At 34.6% G+C, this 24,567-nt stretch overlaps 1 protein-coding gene across 5 annotated transcripts in view; it reads right to left on the minus strand.

The window, feature by feature from the left end:
• DPYD (dihydropyrimidine dehydrogenase) overlaps positions 1–24,567 on the minus strand; it is an 831,034-nt gene that overhangs the window by 203,577 nt on the left and 602,890 nt on the right. For 4 of the 5 annotated variants that reach the window (XM_082686466.1, XM_082686464.1, XM_082686465.1 and 1 more), the window contains 2 exons: positions 24,062–24,182; positions 23,139–23,258 (listed from right to left, as the gene is read on the minus strand). In XM_082686466.1, coding sequence (XP_082542592.1) covers positions 23,139–23,258; positions 24,062–24,182 — 241 coding nt within the window. Of the gene's footprint in view, positions 1–8,054; positions 8,153–23,138; positions 23,259–24,061; positions 24,183–24,567 lie in introns of those variants that run through there. The other variant, XM_082686468.1, reaches the window with a different exon arrangement.

Consider the following 24,567-nt stretch of genomic DNA (forward strand, 5'->3'; position numbering starts at 1 on the left):
GAAGTAAGCTCCCTGCTGAGCAGAGAGCCCCATTTGGGCCTTGATCCCAGGGCCCTGGGATCATGACCTGAGCCAAAGGCAGAGGCTTTAACCCACTGAGCCACCCAAGCTCCCTTCTTTTCCATTTTCAAATAGCATGAATATCCATCTTTCTTTTTTATTTAATAGTTTAGTACAGTAGTTCTTTAAGTTTTTAATATATAATTTATTTTGTTATATATTATGGGGAAAGGGTACACTTAGATCTTTTTTTCCCTGAACAGTTAATATATTGATTCATTCACAAAACATCTTTTCCCAATTCACCAGAGAGCCTTCTTTTATAATATGTTATGTTCTTTGGAATACAGAGTTTATTTCAGGGTTCTCTATTCTCTTCCTTGGTTTGTCTGTTGATTTGTGCACCAGCAAACATCTTTTAATTAGCATAATTTTGAAATTACTTTGAATTGTTGGCTGTATATATCTTTTTCACCTTTCTTCTGGTTGAAAAAAACTACTTAATTTTTTTGCCTGTTTATTCTTTCTTCTAAACTTAAAAATGGTTTGTATGTCCTGGGGAAAAAAACCTACTGTAATTTTATAATCGTATTAAAATACAACTTAGTTTAAAATAAAATGTCATATTTATAATAATGAGTCTTTTACTATAAGAACATACTATATGTTTTGTCATTTATTCAAAGCTGTTTTTCTATGCTACATTAGGTTGTTTCTTTCAGTCCCATATATTGTTTGTTAAGGATGGATATTTGTGCTTTTCATTGTTGCTTGTGTGAGTACACAATTGTGTACTCAATTGTGTGAGTATAGGAAAGCAACTTAAGTTCGTATGTTTGCTGTATAGTTCATGCGCTGATGTCTGAGGAATTTAATACAATTTTCCTAAATGATTCTTGTAAAGATTAGCTTAGTGTCGGGTACTCAGGGGCCCTTTGATAGGAAGTCACTGTTATGAGACCTTAGTGCCACCATTGTCATTGCACTATCCTAGACTTTCTTTCATTCTGAGCTTTAATGTTTTGTTTTATATTTCTTAGGTCTATAAGCAGAACATATCCAGATAACTAAGTATATTTTCCAAAAACTTGGGCCTTTTCTTTCATGTTACATGTGACTTCCAGAATGATATTAAATAACAATGCTGATGATATTACATAAATAATATTCGTAATATTAAGTCATCCTCACACTCCTGGAGTACCCTTCTTTGGTCAACTTGGACAATGATTTTCATATATTATTGAATTTAATTTCTTAGCAATTACTATATATTCAGATTCATAACTTTCATTTCATGCTTTTTAAAAAAATCAACTTTCAGTGGGCTAACTTCATAATGACTTTTCCATTATAGAAATATTCTGGGACTATTTTTGTAATATGGGCATAGAGGAAGCACTACATAACTATTACCCAGATTTCCTACGTCATCTCTCATTTTGCATAAGCATTGCAAAAGCTCTCTTTAGTAGGTATTACTCATATTCCTGTTATACAGATGAGAAAACTCAGGCAGACAAATGTTAAGTTTTCCAGTTTCAAAATGCATTAATTCACAGGTCTATGCCTGCAACCACTATCCTGCTTACCACAACTTTCAAAAAGATTATGTCCACATTGTATTACGAGATGACCATTCTTTATGTCAGGCCCCAATTTTGAAAATTCATTCATTCAGCAATGTTTATTCAGCACCTATTATGTGCCAGCTACTATTCTAGCAACAGAGGATGTAACAGTGAGTGAAAAAGCAAGGCAACTCTGTTCTTGGGAAGTTTACATTTGAATGAATAGTAGCAGGTCACAAACATAATAAATAATTGATTTGTAGGTTATGCTTAAAACAATACTTGGATGGAAATTTACAGCTTTATGCATATATATTAAGAAAGAACACAACTTTTTATGGCCCTTCAAATTATCTTTTCCTCAAGGAGGAATGAGGAGAAAGACCACCCATTTTGTTGAAGTTGGAGATGTTAACAACAGGGAAGACCAGATCAATAGATTTATTAGAAGAATGAACAAGGTATCTACCATGATTATTTTTGAAATCGAGTTAATTAATAAATGACTCTTTCAAATTGAAAAAGAGAAAAGAAAACAGAAAAGGCCTAAGTCAATAATCTATATGTCTACTTTTCATTCGAAGAATCTGGAAAGAGGAGCAAATTAAATATAAAACAAGTGGAAAAAAAGAAACAATAGAGGTAAGAAATGAAAAAAGAAAATGAACAAAAGCCAGAGAAAATCAGACAGCCAAAGGTGGTTCTTTGAAAAGATCAATAAAATCAGTAACTTCTAATGAGACCAAAGAAAAAAGTAAGAAAGAAAGAATGCACCAATTACCAGCATCAGAAATGAAAGCGTGTCATAATTATAACACTCCTATGACCATAAAAAGATCGAGAATTATAAAAAAGTATAAATCCTTTTATAATTTTTAGTCTTTAAATAATACTTATCCTTAAGTTACTCAAAAGGCTGTTTCAACATATTTTTGAAAATTATCTAAGTCAAGAGTGAAACTTAAAAAAAAATCTCCTATTTAGGATAAGAAATTTTGCACACCTGAATCCCCTACTCACTGACTTTTGGTGTTTCTTATAAATTGCTCTTTATTAAAAGAATCTAGGATTTAAATCTAAATGATTCCATTTTAAAATTTTGTTAATATTTGTGACTTCTTTTTCAGGGATTAATTTTCAACATAGACATTCAGTTTTAAAACTCAATTTCTAATAATTCTGGCATAAATATAAAGTTAATTTGTTTTTAAAAAGCTTAACATTTATGGAATGCCTTCTAATTCTTGAATCCATTAATTTAATACAGTGGTTCTCATACTTTTGCATGCATCAGAATCACCTGGAGGGCTTGTTAAAACAGACTGCTGGGCTACACATTATATAGTTTCTGATTTAGTAAGTCTGGGGTTGGCCCTGAAAAATTTGTGCTTCTAATAAGTTCCCAGGTGATGCTTGCTGCTGGTCCAGAGACCATAATTTGAAAACCACTGCTGTAATTTATTACTCAGTTATTTAGTACATATATCTTCAATAATATTTTTAAAAAATATGTTGTATTTTCTGAGCCCCTGTATATCTGAGAATTTTCATCCTGAAATGACACACTAATTATCAACTTGGATGTGTGATTACCCTTCCTCCTAAAAATATGTACCACTCTGTTTCCTTTTGGAATTTAGTGTTGCTGAGACTATATCTGTGGCTAGCTAATTTTATCTATTTCATCTTATAATTCAAAATATTTTGTAGAATGTACTAGGTAAAGTTCTCTCTGTTGTTCTTGTGATCAGTCGCTACTTTCTAATTGAATTTCATTTCAATTCAGTAAAGTTAAAAATGTTTTAAAACCTGTGTCTTTCATTATTAATTAACATAAGGAAAATGCCTATTAAAGCAGTTAAGTTATAGGAAGTGAGCTAAAATAGGGACTGCTAACATGGTAAGTGTTCAGTAATGCTAGGTGTTAACTATTTTTTCTTTTATTATGTGCTGCCCCACTCCTATCCTGCTACCTTCATCATGAATTCCTTTTTGGGTTGTCTACATATGTCCATCACTTTCCCTTTCATGATATTAATTGCTCTGTCCTTTTTCTGTATATTTTTGGAGAGATTCTTAAGGCTATCTTTCGCAACACTGATTCAAGTTTCCACGGTTTCAGTTTTGCTCTGTCACAACAGTAATGTGGATTTTATTTGTGCTACTGTATTTTTGCTTCTTCACTGCTTTTCTTTTTCTCTTTTTTCTTTCTTTTCTTTTTCTTTCCTTTTTTTCCCCCCACCATTTCCCTATCCATTCTGTATCTTCTCATCTCAGTCCAGTGTGAATTGCCCCTTACTTTTAATGTCTGCTTGGTTAGGCAAATCCCCTCTTCAGGCCTGAAGGTAGACATAACGTTCATGTTCACATTTCAAAGCCAAATTGGCAGAATCTAGCAGACCATGGGACTTTGTGAGATTAAAGTGGGAAAAATTTATCCTTTTCTCCTTGCTTTGATCTGACACTCGGTACAGATAGAATACATGTAAAACTACATAATTCCCAGGGAACAGGTACTAGGAATCTTGGAGTCTCTAATTTTACTTGAAGATCTTAGCTTATGAGGATTAGAGCTCTTAAACATTAGGCATTGCCTCTAGCTACCCCTTGCTAACCCTCACAGAGAAAGAAAGATATAAAGTCTTCATTCATTCTAGAGTCCATCCTGTGGCAATGGAACAATAGCAATTCTGCTTGCCTTAAAACAGGTATAAAAGTGTTTAAGTGCTTCTTGGCTCTGTTTTTATCTACTCCTGGTGTAGGAAAAAGAAACTGGACCACTTATCAAAAAATATTCTTATAATAACAGCTCTTTTGATATATTCAGTTATATACACATTCTCAAAAATACCTGGTCAGGAACTAGGAGTTGCAACAAAAAGCTATTTTTTTTTTAACATTATTTATTTGGGAGAGAGAGGAAGGGCAGAGAGAGAGGAAGAGAGAGAGAGAGAGAATCCCCAGCAGACTTAGCCCACTGAGCATGGAGCCTGAGGTGGGGCTGATCCCGCAACCCTAAGATCATGACTTGCGCCAAAATCTAGAGTCTAGTATGCAACAGATTGGGCCTTCCAGGAGCCCCACGAAGAGCTTTTAATGATATATCCCATCACCCAAAGTTTAATGCCCATCAATAAAGAGCATGAAATATAAAGTTAGTGAAAATTGCTTGATAAGTCATGACAACCGACTAAACATGAAGTAAGCATTTTGCGGTTTCTTTGAATTGGTGGCACTCCTTATATCTTCATATATTTTAGTGAGGATTTTAGAGAATTCACCTGAGGGTCTACACATTTAAAATCTAAGTTACTACATTTCAACTACTAAAACGAGAATGATCACTGAATACATTTACCTATAAAAGATAAATTGGTTCATTTCATTCTCAAAAAACAAACATCTCAGATTTTTATTATATAAACTATATTTTGTAATGGTGGCATTCCCCATATTAGAATTTTCTCTTCCACCTTAAGATGGGAACCGAAGATTAAAGATCAATGGGTATCAGAATCCTCTGAGATTCTTAAAACAAAAAACATTATATATAATCCTGGTCTCATCTCTGATCTACCAAATTAGATACTCTCTGAGCCCAGGATCAGCTATCTCAATAATCTCCTTAGGTGACTATTATCACACTAAAGACCTTGGTGATCCCTACTATATCACAAACCTATAAAAATGGTAAAACTAAAGAAAAGCCTTTGGGAATGATTTAGAATAATTTATAAGGAACAAATATAAATACACACACACACACACAATTTCAACAAAGAAGTCACCATATTCTCATTTACTATAAACTTGCTATTAAAACAAGGCTTTAGGGAGCTAGACAGGCTAAGGCAAAAGATATTTCACTCAAACTATTATTGTTAGCCCAAGTCACTTCTATTAGTACATACATTTCTTTGTGCTATTTCTTAGTATATTAATATGAGAAATGCATGAAATCCAGAGGTTAATAGGAATATCGAGAGGTTTACTAGACCACTTACAGTGTAATTGTGACCTGTTGTGAATTTTTCAAATTTTTTTTATTAACGTATAATATATTACTTATTTTGGGGGTACAGGTCTGTGATTCATCAGTCTTACACAATTCACAGCACTCTGCTGTGAATTTTTTTTAAACAATGATTAATCTTAGTGCTATATTCATAGATTATTTTTAGTCTATTATTTTTGTTTAAAAAATACAAAAGTGGGTCTCTAGATATTTTCATCCCACAATATGCTGAGGATATTACAAGAGCATAATAGAGTAAATTAATACAAAATGAACAGGGGTGGGAAAGTAACTGTACCATAGTGGTTAAGTTCATAATATTAAAAGCCAGATAGCAAGAATCCCAATACATCTGGATATAAGCTGTGTGACATTATAGAATTACTTGACTTCTCTGTACATACGTCAGTTTCTTTTTCAGTAAAATTGGAAAATAATTGTAACCACAGGTTGTTGTAATGATTAAATAAAATAAAGCATTAAAAACTCTTAGCATCTAGTACCTAGTAAGATGGCCTATATTCTTTTTTATTAAATACTTAGTTTCAATTCCAGTAGAGTAAACATACAGTATTGTTTCTATTAGTTCTAGTGATTCAACAATTCTACACATTACTCCATCACAACAAATGTACTCTTAATCCCCTTCATCTATTTCACCCATCTTCCCACCCACCTGCCCTCTGGTAACCACCTATTTGTTCTCTGTAGTAAGTCTGTTTTTTGGTGTTTATCTATCTCTCTTTCTTCCCCTTCATTCATTTGTTTTGTTTCTTAAATTCCACATGTGAGTGAAATCATATGGCATTTGTCTTTCTGAATGACTTATTTTGCTTAGCATAATACTCTCTAGCTCCATCCATGTTGGTGCAAATGGCAAGATTTCATTCTTTTTATGGCTAAATATTCCCCCCACACATACACACATCCCACATCTTCTGTATCCTTTCATCTATTGATGGACACCTGGGCTGCTTCCATAGTTTGGCTATTGTAAATAATGCTGCAATAAACATAGGGGTGCATGTATCCCTTTGAATTCGTGTTTTTGTATTTATTGGGTAATACCCAGTAGTGTGATTACTGGATCATAGGGTAATTCTATTTTTAATTTTTTGAGACATCTCTATACTCTTTTCCACAGTGGCTGCACCTGTTTATATTCCCACTAACAGAGAAGGAGGGTTCTTTTTACTCCACATCCTTGCCAACACTTGTTTCCTGTGTTTTTGATTATAGCCGTTCTGACAGGTGTGAAGTGATATTTCATTGTAGTTTCTATTTATTTATTTATTTATTTTATTTATTTTTTATTTATTTATGAGTGATGTTGAGCATCTTTTCATGTGTCTGTTGGCCATCTGCATGTCTTTTTTTTTTTTTTTGAAAAACCTCTGTTCATGTCTTCTGCCCCTTTTTATATTGGATTAGTTGGTTTGGTGGTATTGAGTTGTATCAGTTCTTTATATATTTTTAATACTAAACCTCTATCAGATATGTCATTTGCAACTCTCTTCTTCCATTCAGTAGGTTGCCTTATAATTTCCTTGAAAGTTTTCTTTGCTGTACAGAAAATTTTCATTTTGATCTAGTCCCAACAGTTTATTTTTGCTTTTGTTTCCCTAGCCTAAGGAGACAAACCTAGAAAAATATTGCTACAGCCAATGTAAGTACTGCCTGTGCTCTCTTCTAGAATTTTAAGGTTTCACATCTCACATTTAGGTTTTTAATCCACTTTGAATTTATTTTTATGTATGGTGTTAGAAAGTGGTCTAATTTTATTCTTTTGCATGTAGCAGTATAGTTTTCCCAACACCACTTGTTGAAGAGACTGTCTTTTTCACATGGTTTGCTCTTTCCTCCTTTGTCAAAGATTAATGAGGGTTTATTTCTGGGTTTTCTATTGTGTTCCATTGCTCTATGTGTCTCTGTTTGTGCCAGTACCATACTGTTTTGATTATTACAGCTTTGGAGTAAAACTTGAAATCTGGAGTGTGATTGATTTGTAATACAAATCAAGCTTTGCTTTTTCATTTTCAAGACTATTTTGACTATTCCATATACATTTTAGGACTGTCTGTTCTAGTTCTGTGAAAAATGCTGTTGGTATTCCAATAAGGACTTCATTAGATCTGAAGATTGCTTTGGGTAGTATGGGCATTTTAACAATTTTTGTTCTTCCAATCCATGAGCATCGATATTTCTGTTTGTAGGCATTGTCTTCAATTTCTTTCATTGATATTTCATAGTTTTCAGAGTACATCTCTTTGGTTAGGTTTATTCCTAAGTAGTTTATCATTTTTGGTGTAATTATAAATGGGATTGCTTTCCTAACTTCTCTTTCTATTGCTTCATTATTAGTGTATAGAAATGCAATGGATCTCTGTATCTTAATTTTGTATCCTGCAACCTTACCAAATTCATTTATCAGTTCTAGTAGGTTTTTGGTGGAATCTATAGGGTTTTCTATATATAGTATCATGTCATCTGTGAATAGTGAAAGTTTTATGTTTTTCCTTGTCAATATAGATGGCTTTTATTCCTTTTTCTTCTCTGATTGCTGTGGCTAGAACTTTCAGTGCTGCACTGAATATATAAGTGGTGAGAGTGGATGTCCTTGTCTTGTTCATGACTTTAGGGGGAAAGCTCTCAGTTTTTCCCCATTGAGGGTGATATTAGCTGTGGGCTTATCACCTATGGCTTTTATTATTATTGATTTTTGTTCCCTGTCAACCTACTTTTTGATGGTTTTCATCATAAATGGATGTTGCACTTTTTCAAATGCTTTTACTGTGTCTACTGAAATGATTATATAGCTTTTATCTTTTCTCTTATTGATGTGCTGTATCATTTGATTGATTTGTGCACATTTGTATCCTGGGAATATATCTCACTTGACTATGGTGAATGATGTTTTTAATGTATTACTAGATTTGGTTTGCTAATACTTTGTTGAGGATTTTTGCATCTATGTTCACAAGCTTACTGGCCTGTAGTTCTCTTTTTTTGTAGTGTCTTTATGTGGTTTTGGTATCAGGATAATGCCAGCCTTACAGAATGAATTTGGGTTTTCCTTCCGCTATTTTTTGTTATACTTTGAGAAGAATAGGTATTAACTCTTCCTTGAATGTTTGTAGAATTTACCTATGAAGCTAACTGGTCATGAACTGTTTGTTGGAAGTTTTTTGATGACTGCTTCAATTCTATTGTTAGTAATTGGTCTGTTCAGATTTTCTTTCTTCCTGACTTGGTTTTGGGAGGTTATATGCTTCTAGGAATTATCCATTTCTTCTAGGTTGTTCACTATGTTTATATATAATTTTTCATAATATTCTCTTATAATTGTTTGTATTTCTGCAGTGCTAGTTATTATTTCTCCTCTTTCATTTCTAATTTTGTTTGAGTTATCTCTCTCTCCCTCTCTCTTTTTGAAAGTCTAGCTAAAGGTTTATCAATTTTTTTTATCTTTTTAAAGAACAACCTCCTGGTTTCATTGATGGCTCTATTGTTTTTGTTTTAGTTTCTATTTCATTTTTTTCCTGGCCTAATCTTTACTAATTCCTTCCTTCTATTGGTTTTAGGTTTTGTTTGTTCTTTTTTTTAGCTCCTTTAGGTGTAAGGTTAGGTTGTTAATTTGAAATTTTTCCTGCTTCTTGAAGTAGGCCTGTATTGATATGAGCTTACCTCTTCAAACTACTTTTGCTGCATCATAAAGATTTTGGACTGTTGTGCTTTCATCTTCATTTGTCTCCATGTACTTTTTGATTTCCTCCTTGACTTCCTGGTTGACCCATTCATTTTTTAGTAGCATGCTACTTAAACCATTTCCATATTTTTTCTTTGTAGTTGATTTCTAGTTTCACAGCACTGCAGTCAGAAAAGCTGCATGATATGACTTCGATCTTTTTGAATTTGTTGGGACTTATTTTGTGGTGTAATATGTGATCTGTTCTAGAGAATGTTTGATGTACATCTGAAAAGAATGTTTATTCTGCTGTTTTTGGATGGAATGTTCTGAATCTATCTGTTAAATCTATCTGTTCTAGTGTGTCATTCAAAGCCACTATTTCCATGTAGATTTTGTTTGGATGCTCTATCAATGTGAGTGGGTATTAAATTCCCTACTATTATTATATACTATTGATTACTTCCTTTATGTTTATTATTAACTGTTCTAAGGACTTGGTCTCTCCTATGCTCGGTGCATAAATATTTACAATTGTTATCTTTTTTTTTTTTTTTTTGGACTATCCCCTTAATGATATAGTGTCCTTCTTTGTTTCTTATTACAGTCTTTGTTTAAAGTCTATTATGTCCAATATAAGTATTGCTACCTTGGCTTTCTTTTCACATTCATTTGAATGATAAATGCTTTTCCATCCATTCACTTTCAATCTTCTGGCATCTTTAGGTTTGAAATGAGTCTCTTGTAGGCAGCATAGAGAGAGGTCTTGTTTTTTTACCCATTCTGTCATCCTATGTTTTTGATTGGAGCACTTAGTCCATTTACATTCAAAGTAATTACTGATAGATATATATTTACACCCATTTTGTTATTTGTTTTAAGGTTGTTTTTATAGTTTTTCTCCATTTCTTTCTTCTTTTGCTCTCTTCTGTCATGCTTAGTTGGCTATTTTTTTTAGTGATCTATTTGGATTCCTTTCTCTTTATTTTTTTGCATATCTATTATTGGTTTTTGATTCGTGGCTACTATTCAGTTTTATATAACATCTGCTGTATATAGCATTCTATATTAAGTTGATGGTTGCTTAAGTTTAAACCCATTCTTTACTCCCCTCCTCCTGACATTTTAGGCATATGGTGTCATACTTTACACTGCTTTATTTTGTGAGTCCCTTGACTGATTTTTACAGATATACTTATTTTTACTGCTTCTGTGCTTCCAACTTTCACTACCTCTTGCTTATGGTCTTTCCTTTTCACTGAGAGTCCCCTTTAACATGGCTTGTAGGGCTGGCTAAGTGGTCATAAATTCCTTTAACTTTTGTTTGTCTGGGAAACTCTTTCTCCTTCTATTTTGAATGATAGCCTTGCAGAATATTCTTGGCTGCAAATTTTTTTTTCTTTCAGATCTTTGAATATATCGTAAGATGGCCTATATTCTGTTAGTTAAAACTTCTTACTCAGTTACTAAAAGCTCATCAGCAAGTCAAGATGGATGTCAGAAATTAAGAGGCAGTCATTTCCCCAAAGCCTCTCAGTTACACATAGAAGAATATTAAGGATCAAATGGTGTGTCTTTTTTAAGTCTACAATGTGCCTATGCCTTTCTTGGGCCTTCGAGGAAATCATAAAGAAGCAGGAATGGCTCCTGCTTTTAAGAAGTTTATAATCCAAACAGGTCTGTTATTAACCACATGTGTTAAATGAACTGACGGCAATTTAGAAGCATTCCTTTAACTCTTTGACTTCTGATCTATATACTTTTCAAATTTATTTATACAGATTAAATTCTTCATATCATATCATGCCAGATGTGTACTAAAAGAGTTTCATCTTCTTATTTTATTTTATTTATATTCTATCTTGTTTTGTTTTAAATGAGGGAAAGTGAGAAATGGTGCAGTTCCTTTTTTTTTTTTTTTTCCCCTTTCAGAAGGGGCTTCACAAGTTTTTTGGTCCAATTTCTTTCTCACTTCACCACCTTCAAAATGTCCTTCTCTCTCCCCACCTAATGAAAAAGTAGCATCTGTGAATCACTTAGTGGTGCTTTTTGCAAGCTCAGTTGAAATTATAAAGGAGATGATACTGCTGCTGGGGAAAAAGATGGATCTGTCCAAAAAGAAGGTGAGACAGTTGCAGGAACACATGGTCATTTGTAACTGACTGAAGATTAGAAAGAAGAAATTAAAAAGGACACCCAAAGTTTTTTCTCAGTATCACAGTTGGACCAAGCCCTCACACAGTTTATCTAAGTCACTAAGAAATAAGGTTATTTATTGCTATATTGATGACAGCTTCACTTCAAGCAAATGTTGCATGTTTACACTTTAAGAAAAATGCCTGAATGCTTTCTGTCATTTTTTGTTTTGTTTTGTTTTTTGGAAGGAATTAAAGACTTTTTCTCTAATTCACCTACTTGCTCAATTTTACAATATGGTGATGGAGTGATACAGATAATAAGGCCATGATTTTGACAATGGCCACAGAAGAGGACATTCATAGATTTTCAAATCCAGATAGTATAAATGTTGCATTAGTAAATGACATTTGTAGCCTCTTAGAATTTAATGAGTGTATTACATGTAGAAAGAGACTTATCATGGAAGATACTGGATTAAGACATTCATGAAAATGCCTAGCAATTCATCTTTGGAGACAGATCTGAGTTTGAATCCAAACTATGACATGTCCTGGCTATGTAAACTTTGGCAAGTTGCTTAACCATCTGGAGTTTGAGTTTCTAAAGCTATAAAATGGGGCCAGTGATGTCTGCATCATAGAGTTATTTATATAAGAATGCATATAAAGTGTTCATTATGGTGCTGGGCAAATAAAGATCATATTATTCAAACGCCTTGATATTCCCATGATGTTGCTACCTAATCCCTGAATAGCCAGCGCTGAGGAGTGTAGACATGCTGACTGATTTTGCCAATAACACAAAAGCCTGCCAATATAAAATTTCAAATGCTACCACTAGCACATATTAAATTATATACTGAGATTTATTACCCCACTCATGAAAATGTTCTTAATTTTACTGGTACAGTTTTAAGAAATATGGTCAAATTGATATAAAAAGGAAAACCAAGGTATTGCTTTGTTAGCATAAAGTTGTGTGAAGATTAGATGAAATAAGCTAGTGGTTTCTCAAAGAAGGATGTAAACATAGTGTTGCCCTTCCTATGGAGTGAACTAATCATAGGGAATCATTTTCTAGATCCTTGATTTCCATAGGTATTATATCTTAAATTTTATATGCCTGAGAAAGAGTACAGTCAAAATATCATGCTAGTTCTCCTATTCCCAACTCCTATGTCTTAACAGTCCTTTCTACCTTGGAAAAAAGCTTACCTCTCAATGACCTCAAAATTTATTTATTTTTTAAAAGATTTTATTTATTTATTTGACAGACAGAGATCACCAGTAGGCAGAGAGGCAGGCAGAGAGAGAGAGAGAGAGAGGAGGAAGCAGGCTCCCTGCTGAGCAGAGAGCCTGATGTGGGGCTTGATCCCAGATTCCTGGGATCATGACCCGAGCTGAAAGCAGAGGCTTTAACCCACTGAGCCACCCAAGTGCCCCAGATCTCAAATTTTATAATGACATATTGCTCAACAATAAAAACACTGAAGTATCAAACAAAATGATGATTCAAACTATTGGTATTCATTTTAAAGAACTGATACATGATTGGGTAACAAATATTTTTTAAAGTCAGGTGACTTTCAAGTTACTTCTTCAACAAAACTGAAAGAGGAGCTCATCAGATTGCCTAATTATGCTTAACTTGTAATGCAGAAGATGTTCAAAGATTTGGGTTAAGTGACTATAATAAAACTCTTTGTAGTCCCCTTTAATTATTTAGATGAAAAAGGATTTTTAATATTCATATCTAGAAAATAATAATAGAATAGAATAATGCCAACTCTGATATTTTTAGGAAAAATGTGGATGAATAGTAAATATATGATCTAATTGTTTTAAGAAGCCATATTTTCCTCTTTAAGAAGTGTAGTTCCGGGAGCGCCTGGGTGGCTCAGTGGGTTAAGCCACTGCCTTCGGCTCAGGTTATGATCTTAGGGTCCTGGGATCGAGCCCCACATTGGGCTCTATGCTCAGCTTCCCTCTTTCTCTGCCTGCCTCTCTGCCCACTTGTGATCTCTGTCTGTCAAATAAATAAATAAAATCTTTAAAAAAAATAAAAGACGTGTAGTTCCAATAAAATTTACTTTTATGTTGAATAATTATCACTATTTATAACATATTTATATTATTATGACAAAGTATAAATTGTCACTTAGAACAATACAGAAGAAAAATTATCATTAAAGCCTTAGCCCAGGAATTTTAAAAATGTAAATGTCATATTGTAGGCATATATTTTGTTAAAGAGAAATTCTATAGGGCAATCCATAAGAAATATTCAAACTTAAAAATAGATGAACACAGCAAAAAATCTGGTGAGGAAGTTGACTGGAAATACTAGTTCAAAGGAAAAAATTATGTAAAATTTCCAAATATTTCAAGTCTGTTTATGTATTTTTAAATGAGTTATATTGAGTATAAAATCACTGTTTATTGAGACTCTATTAGGTGTATTTAAAAAAATGGTGTAGCCGTTTCATCTTAAGAATTAATATCTGCAGAATGTGGGAGATTATGTCTTTTATTATCACTTAAACTTACAGCTAAATTTGTAAGGGTGACTTAAAATGGGTGAGGAGTACATAGTTTCTATATATACGTTTTTTAAAGATTTTATTTATTTATTTATTTATTTGACAGAGACAGAGACATAGCATGACAGGAAAACAAGTAGAGGGAGTGGGAGAGGGAGAAGCAGGCCTCTGGCCAAGCAGGGAGCCGGGGAGAGACTCGATCCCAGGACCCTGGGATCATGACCTGAGCTGAAAGCAGATGCTTAATGACTGAGCCACGCAGGAGCCCCAGTTTATATAATTTTTAAATGTGGGCCATTTGTGGGCATATAAATTTGAAGAAAACTAGAATAATGAGTGTAGAATCCTTACACACATTGAGTCAAAAGTATTAGATTCTACGAAAGCCTGGTGAGTGAAGTTAAGCTGCCCTGACCAGATTCCTTTACCTTCTCTTACGATCCTTCTTTTATAATCCGTCCTCTATCATCTGGACAGTCTGTACCTTTGAGCATCAGATACTGTGAGGGTCTCTTGAGGATGCACTATGCCCCACACTTATAGACCTTTTAAAATTTGGGGTATAATATGCTCTCAGGGATTCAGATGGTACTAGATTGTTGGAGCTGTACACCAGGACCCTCCTTCAACTGGGAAAACCGCTGGAAGCTTCCACGATTGACAAACAGTATCACCAACAGTCTATAGACAGGATTTTGGAAGACTCTCAGTGCATAGTATAACTGTGTTGACGGGAGGGATACTGCATTCAAACAGCTTCTCCTCACGACCTTGGTTATCCCTTCCCTTCTACTGATAAAAAGGATGCAACTGTATGGTGATAACAGGCAAAACGTAAAGGAAGAGAGAAAAGCAAGAGGCTATCAATACTTTTCCTCCTACAGTTTAAGTCTGAGGAAATAACTACATTTATTGATATGTGGGTGCTTTTTCAGGGAGAGAACTGTTACTATTCAATATGTTAGTATCTACACAAAATAAAAAAGAAAAACATGGTATTTCACAATCTTGAGCTTAATTTTACCCTTGCCTGCCTCTGATACCTGTTTCCTTTGCAAAGGACTACTAACTGGCACTTAGAATGGATTATCTTTGCATAACAATGGTTTGTATTCAACAATTAATCCTTAATTTTTTTTATTATTGAAGTATAGTTGCTATACGATGTTATATTAGTTTCAGAGGTACAACAGTGATTTGACAACTCTATATATTACTCAATGCTCACCACCATAAGTATACTCACCATCTGTCACTATATAATGTTATTACGATATTACTGAATATATTCCCTATGCTGTACTTTTCATCTCCATGACTTACTTATTTTATAACTGGAAACATTTCATTTTAAATGGAGTGACATATTCTTTCTATCCTAACCCCTCAAATTCTCTTCTTACTTCTCTCTCTCTCTTTTAAAGATTTTGTTTATTTGTTAGAGAGAGAGAGAGAGGACAATAGGGGACAAGCAGGGGGAGAAGCAGAGGGAGGAGAAGCAGACTCTCTGCTGAGCAGGGAGCTCTGATGTGGGGCTCAATGCCAGGACGCTGGGATCATGACCTGAGCCCAAGGCAGACCCTTAAGTGTGTGAGCCACCAAGGAACCTCTTCTAGTACTTTTCTTAAGAACGAATTCTGATCCTGTTTACTATTACTTGTTCCAGATACTTAGCCGTGGGCAGAGATTCTAAATTTATGTATGAAATACCAAGATTCTTGAGTTTTACCACTGATTTAAACCTTTGACACTATTTTGGAGATAAGATCTCAATTCAAAATGTTCAACAACACTAACCTTCCTTCATCTACTGTTCAGTGAGGATTCTGAGGCCCTCCCAGACCTCTCAGGAAGGAGCCCAGCCATCTATATTCTAATGAGTCCTCCAGGGTCTGGGGCACACCGAAGTTTGAGAACCACTGATCTGCTGGAATCTCAGCTCACAATGGGGCTTCCGTAAGTCAAAACTGTCTCCAAATTAGAAATTAAATAAGAATATTTTCCTTGCTAACATACATAAATCCTTATGCATAAAATAATATACATATAAATCTTAAGTCCAAAAATTCAGGGTTAATCTAATTTTGATTATGTAATCAGGCATTTGCTTCCAGCAGGTTTTAAGATCTTCAGCTACAGAGAGCCAATGACATTTTGATACTTCTCTCGATGTTAGGGATAAGCGTGTTGGCTTTATAGTCTGAGCAATGCTGGAGAGTTTGGTCGAATGCTTGGGGATTTAAGCCAACGAATGGATAAGGATGGTGAGGAATCTCATTCTAGTCATGCCCTCCTTTCCTAATTTCCCTTTTCACTGTTTGGTCTTCTTCCCTTTTTCCTTAGGGAGCTGAGTGATTGATAGCCTAATCCAATGACTGTATTACAGCTGCCTCAACTAGGACTCTTTTCCTTATCATTAGCAGTTAGCCTATGGTTAAATTCACAGCTCACTGCTTGGTACAGCCCCTGAGATTTAAGGGTCTGGCCTTTAGAAAATATTTAACATAAAACTGAAATCTTGACATACTGAGAACTCAGTTCTCTGCAAGGCTTCTTTAATTAATCCAACGTACTGTACCATTGTTCTGTATGAGACTGTGACATGGTGAACTGTTTCTGAAGCTTACAGAGATGTGTAGTTCTAAATTAAACAGTCACTGACGTGTACCTACACTGATTTTTTAGTACAGTAGATATGCATAAATCTGTGAATATTTAAATTCAAGCTCAAACAGTGACACAATACTCCTTAGTTTTACTTTCATAATAGAACATTTTTTGATTAATTTCAAGCTTCAAGTCATTCTTTATGGAAAACACACACACACACACACACACACACACAGAGGAAAGAAATTTAATAATTCATTACCACTGCTGCAAAGGTAAGTTTTCTTAATATGCTTGTCAGAGTCCTTTGGTTTACAAAGTCTATCGCATATTCTCTTAGGAGGTGATACAGACATTATTTTCCTAATTTTGAATAAAAGAAAACATATATAATATCCACGTGGCCATGAATGTGTTGGCTCTTAAATACGTTCTGATTTTACCATCTATCTGCAGGACAATAGTTATTTTAAAATAACTAAGGAAAGGATGAAGACCTTGATCTATGCTTTAAACCTTCGCCCTTGCTCCAGTCCGTCGATGAGCTGTAAGCGTCTATGAATATGGCAGCTGAGTCCCAGATGAAAAATTATGCATCTCATAAACTGCTATTCTGCTGAAATGTCAAGCCAAGGCAAGGCTGTACCTCAAACTCAGCACTTGGCATTTTCCTTCTGTCTGCTTTGTTGCCATGAAGCAAACATGAACAGTGAGGATTTGTGTAGGGCAGGTAGCAGGCGAGCTCACCGTCAAAAATCTATTATTAGGGCTCTGATCTCCTGCACAGACCAACGGCAGCCAAACAGTGTGAAATTCAGGCTCCAGGAAAGGCAATATAATGCAAAGGGGGATTCTTTGTCAATGTGTACATGAATATATTCAAATGAGCATGATTTAAATGAGAATAGTTCTAATGGGGAGCTTCCCTCAACCAAACTGATAATTTATAATGAAAATTGTAATTCAGCATCTTTATTTGATATGCCTACTTTGACTGTTCTGCAAATACCGTACATATATTTATATAACAAGGTCTTTAATAATTTGATCAGTTAAACTTGTGATGGCCTCAGAATATTTATGTAGATAATAGACTATATTCTTTTTGCATTATTTTGTACACACACACACAAAAGAAAATAGATGAGTGAGTATAAAGTGAAAGGTTCTTTTAATTATTCTTTTTGGCATAATTTATCAGTGCTTTTTTTATTCATTTAAATGTTACCTTTATCTTTCAGGTTATTTTAGACATTTCAGGATTAAAATCTAAGCTCCTATTGATAAAGGTGGTCACAATAGATAGTTGAAATTTTATGACAGTGAGTTGGCGTGTTTTTCTAAAAGGATTTTATGCATCAGTAATTATGTGATTGGCAATAAAAAAAGTCCAACCCATTAACAACTACTCCCTATAAAAAATATCAATACTGCATTTTATGATATAATTGAAATGGATGGTGTAAGAACTTAAAGCCATCTTGCCCAGATCTTCAGTTGCTTGCATGTGTGTAACAGCTATTCAAAGCAAATTATAACTTTTGGGTTTTCAATCTACTATGCGTTTTGTCATCTTCCTCATTTTACAAAAATAAACTAATAAATACATCAAAATAGGTTTAAGTTCATGACTGGAATGGGTTACATTGCATTTGCATTCATGTGATGCCCAGTACCTGAGCTCAATGCTGCTAAGTCACTGTATGGTCCTGATAATCTTGCCTCTTAAAAATATGAACATGAAATATGTAGTATAGAGTTAAGATTATATTAAGCCATTATGTTGGTTCATGTTTGTGCAAGTTTTCTGAGCTATACAACTTTGAACCCACTTCTAACCCATACACTGGCATAGAGTTACAAATTATTAGCAAATTTCTAACTTATACCTTCTTTTATTGCTGTTTCCCTGGTTGGTTTCACAATAAAACACCTTTAGGAGATTTGTAACTATAAGAACCCAGAGTTCAGTGCCAAAGAGTCCAAGTAGCTGGATTTCAAATCATCCATTATTTATTTGAGAATGTAAGGGCATTTATGGAGTATGCCATTGTCATTTGTTAAGAAATACACAACCATCTCTTAAAACTGTAATATCCTATATGTAACTAATTAGTAAGTTTGGGTTCCTGAAACAGAGATCAAATCTTGAAGGCCAACTTTGATAAATTATTCAGAAATCAGTATTAGAATTTATAGGTATTACTTTCAAATAAAATGTGTTCTATTGTTTTAACTAAGCAGATTGGTACAGACAATAATTTCAAAAAGCCATCCAAAATTGAAATTGAGAACAAGAATTTCCTTTTTGGGTAGACAGAACAAATGTAGTAAATAAAATAATGTAAAACAATGACTTAATTTTCCAAGCTTGTAGGAAGTGGATTAATGAAGCCTAAAGCATCCCCCATTGTTTCAAAGTGACTTCTGCAGAGAAATTTCGTATCTTTTCCCTATGTGTGGGTATGTGTGTGTGCTTTTTTGTAACAACAAACAAAATATATACAGAATAATGGAATTACGTAACAAACCTAAAAAATATGCCCATCCCCCATCAATAGAAAGAAGCACTTAAAACACAAGGAATAATTCCTTCAAGTGACTTCACCTCACTGAAAAATACTTGATTATTGTTTCTCCTAAAGCAGCTACAAATTAATAAATACCATCCTTACGAAGTCATTTGCAGGAAAGATGTATCTTTGGTTATATCATGCAGGACTCATTCTTAACCATGTCTTAAAGAACCTTATCCACAGGGAAGACTGTGAAAATGTCACACCACAGCTGGGTGACACCATTTACCTAGGTGATAGTAATCACGGACTTAAGGGCTATCTTAACATTCCTTCATTATTTGTGGATAAGGCCAGGAAAAATGTCAAAATTTGAAACTAAAACAAGAAAAAAAAAGAAGTGAACTGAAACTAGGAAAAATAATCAGCAATTCACTCAAGAATGGGATCGTAAATAATGTTACTGATGAGACCAGTGGTTCTTCTGGTGAAATAAATGAAGGCACAGAACGCCCACTGCCAGAAACAAAACAAAACAAAACAATACCCTGCTCAACTGTTTGGTGACATATGAACTAACTGTTGTTTGATATTAAAAAAAAAAAAAAAGTTTTCTTTTAGATTTTAGAAAAAAGGAAAGTGAGGTGGTAACAACTTGCAGTATAAAGTCTCTATGGCCCAAAGAAAAGTAGGGAATCCAGAGTCAGTAATTTAGACAGATGTATTTGTATGGTGGAGAGCTTAATTAACCATCTCCGTTTCACGAAAGTTTTCCTTACGCACACTGACTAAACTTTCTTTTGATACTGTTCTCACTATGAAATCACTTTTAATTTTATAATTCAACCTCTAATGGACTCATAGAGCATGAGTCTTGCAAGGTATTTCTGGAATTGAAATTCAGGTTTATAAATCATTCCATTATGAATTTGCTTCATAGGTTTTGTTCCCTCCAACCCCTGCTCCCAGATTCTAATCACCTATAGGAGGTCGGAAAAAGGCAGTTTCTAAAATAACAAAGCTGAGGATGAGACCTTGGAATCAGACTCTTGCTCCTGATAAAAAATTTTAAACTGCAACAAATAGAAGTAACCTTGTTTAATGACTTCTAGAGGCTTAGTGACTTCTTTTATTAAATAAAGAGACCTCCCTCTAATCAGTAGCTTTCCAAATTTTTGAAGTTAACCATAATAAAAACCCATTTTACATCATGACCCAGGACAGAAAGACACACACGTAGTGTGTGTCTTATCTGTAAAACTGAAAAAAAAAAAAAAAAAAAGTTTGACCAATGTTTATCCCATCTGTGTGCAAAGTATTCAGACTTTTTTTTCTGTTCTATTTGATTTTTTAAACTGTTGACTATAGTTCTTTAACTTGGCTCCATAGTACATTCATGAGTTGGGAAACAAAGTTTGAAAAACATTGCTTTAAAGTACTCTAGAATCCAGACTAATCATGTTTGAAATAATCCAACCGACATTCCTTGGGTGAGGTTCTGTCTTCACTACGCTAGTCACTGCTCCTTATTAGCTAATGTGTTTTAGACAGACATTACAGAATGTGACCATTTTTCTATAGCATGTGTAGTACCCCAAGTATCTCATTATTTCCCTATTTACACAAAACAAAACCTTCATGTCAAACAGCAACAATCTTACTCTGAGAAAAAAAATAATAAAGACTGAATAGAGAGCTGGAGAATATTAAAGAAAAACACTCCTGCCTGGCAATGGAAAGTATGTGGTGTATTTCAGGTGGCTATCCAAAACTGAAGACTTTTCAGCTTTCCCTTAAAAAAAAAGAAAGAAAAAAAATCTGCAATTCAAGCTGCTCTTCTTTTTTTTTTTTTTAAGGTTTTATTTATTTATTTGACAGACAGAGATCACAATAGGCAGAGGAGCAGGCAGAAGGAAAGGGGGAAACAGGTTCCCTGCTGAGCAGAAAGCCCAATGCAGGGCTCCATCCCAAGTCCCTGAGATCATGACCTGAGCCAGAGGCAGAGGCTTAACCCACTGAGCCACTCAGGCACCCCTCAAGTTGCTCTTCTAAAAGCAGACATTCCAGTGCTCTGAGAGAATACTTGGGAAAATATTAGCACTGCATTATGGTAATTGTTTTAATCTTGTGAAAATAAGAGGCATATTTTGTATGATATTCTACACTGAAGCAGCATTTGAAGTCTTGACAGCCATGTTTGATAAAGGTAGGAATGGGATTTAGCCATTTTGATATTTCCACCGCTCTTAAAATTTGCAGCCATTATTATTTAACACAGTAGGCTAGGTTTTGTTATAACTCACTCTGAAGGTACTTTGTTATAGAACTTGCTTCTGTCCTCAAATATATTATTATTGCCTGTTTAAACTGCTTTTCAGATTCTATTACCTTTAAATTAAAGCCAACACTGCTTTAAAGGAGAAAAATTCTATCAATTTTGTCAATATGGAGAGAGGCTGTTTTCAAAACAGACTGTTTAATGTGAAGGGACTTAATATAGAACCTATTAGAAATGAGGTACAAGCCCTTAAAAATGTTAGGGACTTTTTGTGGTTTAAAATGAAAGTTCCACCCAGGCTTAGCTGAGCTTATAGCCCAAGTGAATATTTATATATAAATTTATAAATCTTAGAAATAGAGTTTCACGGCAATGTTAACAGGCCCTGAGGTATAACTGAACTTGTTTTCAGGTAGCACTATAATTTCCAGTGTGTGTATGCTTAAAGACTACAACACAAAAGACTTTTTCTAATGCTGTAATTTTGTAGTTTTATTAGACTGAGTTATAGTATGGGAGAATATTCAGAAATTGCAGCTTAAATGAGAAAACGTGAATGGTGTTACTTATATAAAATACTACTGCAATAGTTCTTTTATTAATTTTTAATGTTCAGCACCCTCTGTGACCTCCTTTATTCTCTTGCTGTCAACATAGCAGGCTGGAAAAATTGAAATGGGCTGACAGAAAACATAGTGCATGTTACAGCCCAACTCTGGAGTCTCTTACTCTCTTTCTGCGGCACATGCTAACGCAGTCCACGTTATTCTGCATTACAATAATATTTAAGGCTCCGTTTGATAGCTCCTGATAAAAGAAACTTGTGTCTGGACCCTGTGCAGGTGCTTCTCGTCAGCTTTCCTCTTTCTGACATTGCGGGGATGGGAATGGCATTCAATTACCAGCAGAATATAATTTAAAAAAAAAAAATCATGGCTTATAGACACACTTCATGCTCTCAAAATATAATACCTCAGCATGGATAGTGTTTTATTTGTGTCTACCCGGCCTCTTCCAAAAGCATATTTTGGTCTGATTCAGCAATGCTTTTCTCGAACAGTGGGACACTGCTATATTATGTATATTTACCACTGTCTCTATCACCAAGGAGACTAATCCCCATACCAGTACAGTCAAGAACCTTACAGCATTGTCTTTGCAAGACCAAGTTCATGTTGTCACAGCAACAGAGTGCACAGGGCAAAGATACTGAACCGACACACTGGGATTAAAACTTCTGTTTCTGTTTTATATGCAAGTGTTTGATGATGATGAGAAAAGATATGCAAAGGTATGAGGTCTGAAATGTCTTCTCAGCTGATGCCACAAATGCAGTTTTAAGAATTCATCTGGGACAGTAATGAAAGCAAGGTTTTTTGAAGAAGGTTCATTTTAAAATTCTAGGAAAAGTGAAACAAATTCAGACTCTGAAAAAGATATCATCATCAGGATGCTTGTGTTTTTCTCTGCGATGGCGCTGGTATTAGCTCTTGCTAGTAAGTGACAAGACATTCGTGACAATGAGAAATTCTGAAGAGAGCGCAGACCATGAGAGAATCAAATTTACACACAACCCTATCTTGGTATTCTCTCATCTTTGGCCATCAGTCACTTGAGCCTTCACACTCAGCATGTTCCATCTGTCATAACTATTAGGAATTTTGACTAGCAATTAGTTATCAGAATTAGGGATCAAAAAGACATGATATACTTGCTTGCAACATGACTTCTGATTTTTTAGCAACCTCCAAGAAAGCAAATTGCAAAGAGAGCGCCAACACCTACCAGACACTCCTCCGTAGGTAGTTCGCTTCCCAAAGCCCACTGCTGGCCAAGGCGTGCCATCGGCTCTTAATCCCATTAGACCTGAGACAGTGTTGGTGGCTGTAACGCCATCTGCGCCACCTATGAGAAACACTTCATCATTTACCTGAGGTTTTTTAAAAGGGACGATGGTCAAAAGCCATTCAAGCCCACACGACCCAGGAACACACTCTTTCCCTTGAGAACATTTCCTTCCCTCAAGTGACTTTACTAATTTTACTCCTACCATTTTGCTTAAAATGCTAGACATAAACATTTTTAATTCCCATAAATTCATTTTTCCATTTATTATACAGATTTATAGATGCCAAATATTTTGTAATTGGTGTTACTTCCAAGGTAGTTTTCAATACCTTTGCAAATCAAGATGCAATTTCCATTGGATAGGGCATGGCATGTTTGATTTATAAAAGCATTCACTGCTTGCATGATTTATGTGTTTAATAGATATTTATTGGGCATATGTTTAAGGCAGTATACTATCAAATACAAAGGGAACTCACAAGAAATTTCATATTGTGGAAGCTGGTATCTTTTTGTTTTGTGCTTCATTAAAGGTTCAAATGCTACTATTGGATTGTTACATCACGAGGTCATTTATTCTGCAGTGGGTCACTGTGATCACGGTTTTGTTTCATAATCTTTTGTGCGCAAAGCAAATGTTTATCAAGAAAGATGATAAATGTCCTTGTTTAGACTCCATTTACTAGCTCGGGTCCAGGTGTGAACCTACTGCATTTGTGAGATCAAGTGCTTTAGTACTTTTCCTAAACTCTAAACAAAGATATACACATATATGTGTGGATAAAGATATATTTTGGAATGGCACATACTTCAGGCAAATAGTTCAGTGACTAGAAAACCGACACAAGTTTAGTTCTTACCTTCCTTTGCAGCTCTTGCGATGCTTGCGATATCAGTGACATTTGGGGTCAACTTGGCAAAGAAAGGAATCTGAACAGCTTGCCTCACCCAGCGACAGATGTTCCGTACCAGCTCTGGATCCTGTTCAAATAGGTCAGTTAAATATAGAACATAATTAAAGAATTGTGATCAAAATGTGTACTGGAACAACAGCAAAGCTGGATATGTGCAAGACAAATCCAACCTGACAATGAGCTACATGATATATTTCTCAATTCCGCCTCAGTATTACACCTAGACTCATTAGGGAACTAAGGTTAACACACTTCCAGTGAACTGCAAATTCATCACATAAAGGTTAAATTCCTCAAGGGAGCCTTTGGAAAATAAAATTACGAAGAACCAAATGGAAGAAACTGTTTTCTACTACCAGTTAAATAATACTGGGAGTAAAGCATAAACTTCTGGTGGCATTTTTGGTAAATATTACAGAATTTCCAGCAACCTCATTGGCTTAACCCTAATA

This window comes from Mustela nivalis (assembly GCF_964662115.1).
Source record: "Mustela nivalis genome assembly, chromosome: 10".
NCBI lineage: Eukaryota > Metazoa > Chordata > Mammalia > Carnivora > Mustelidae > Mustela > Mustela nivalis.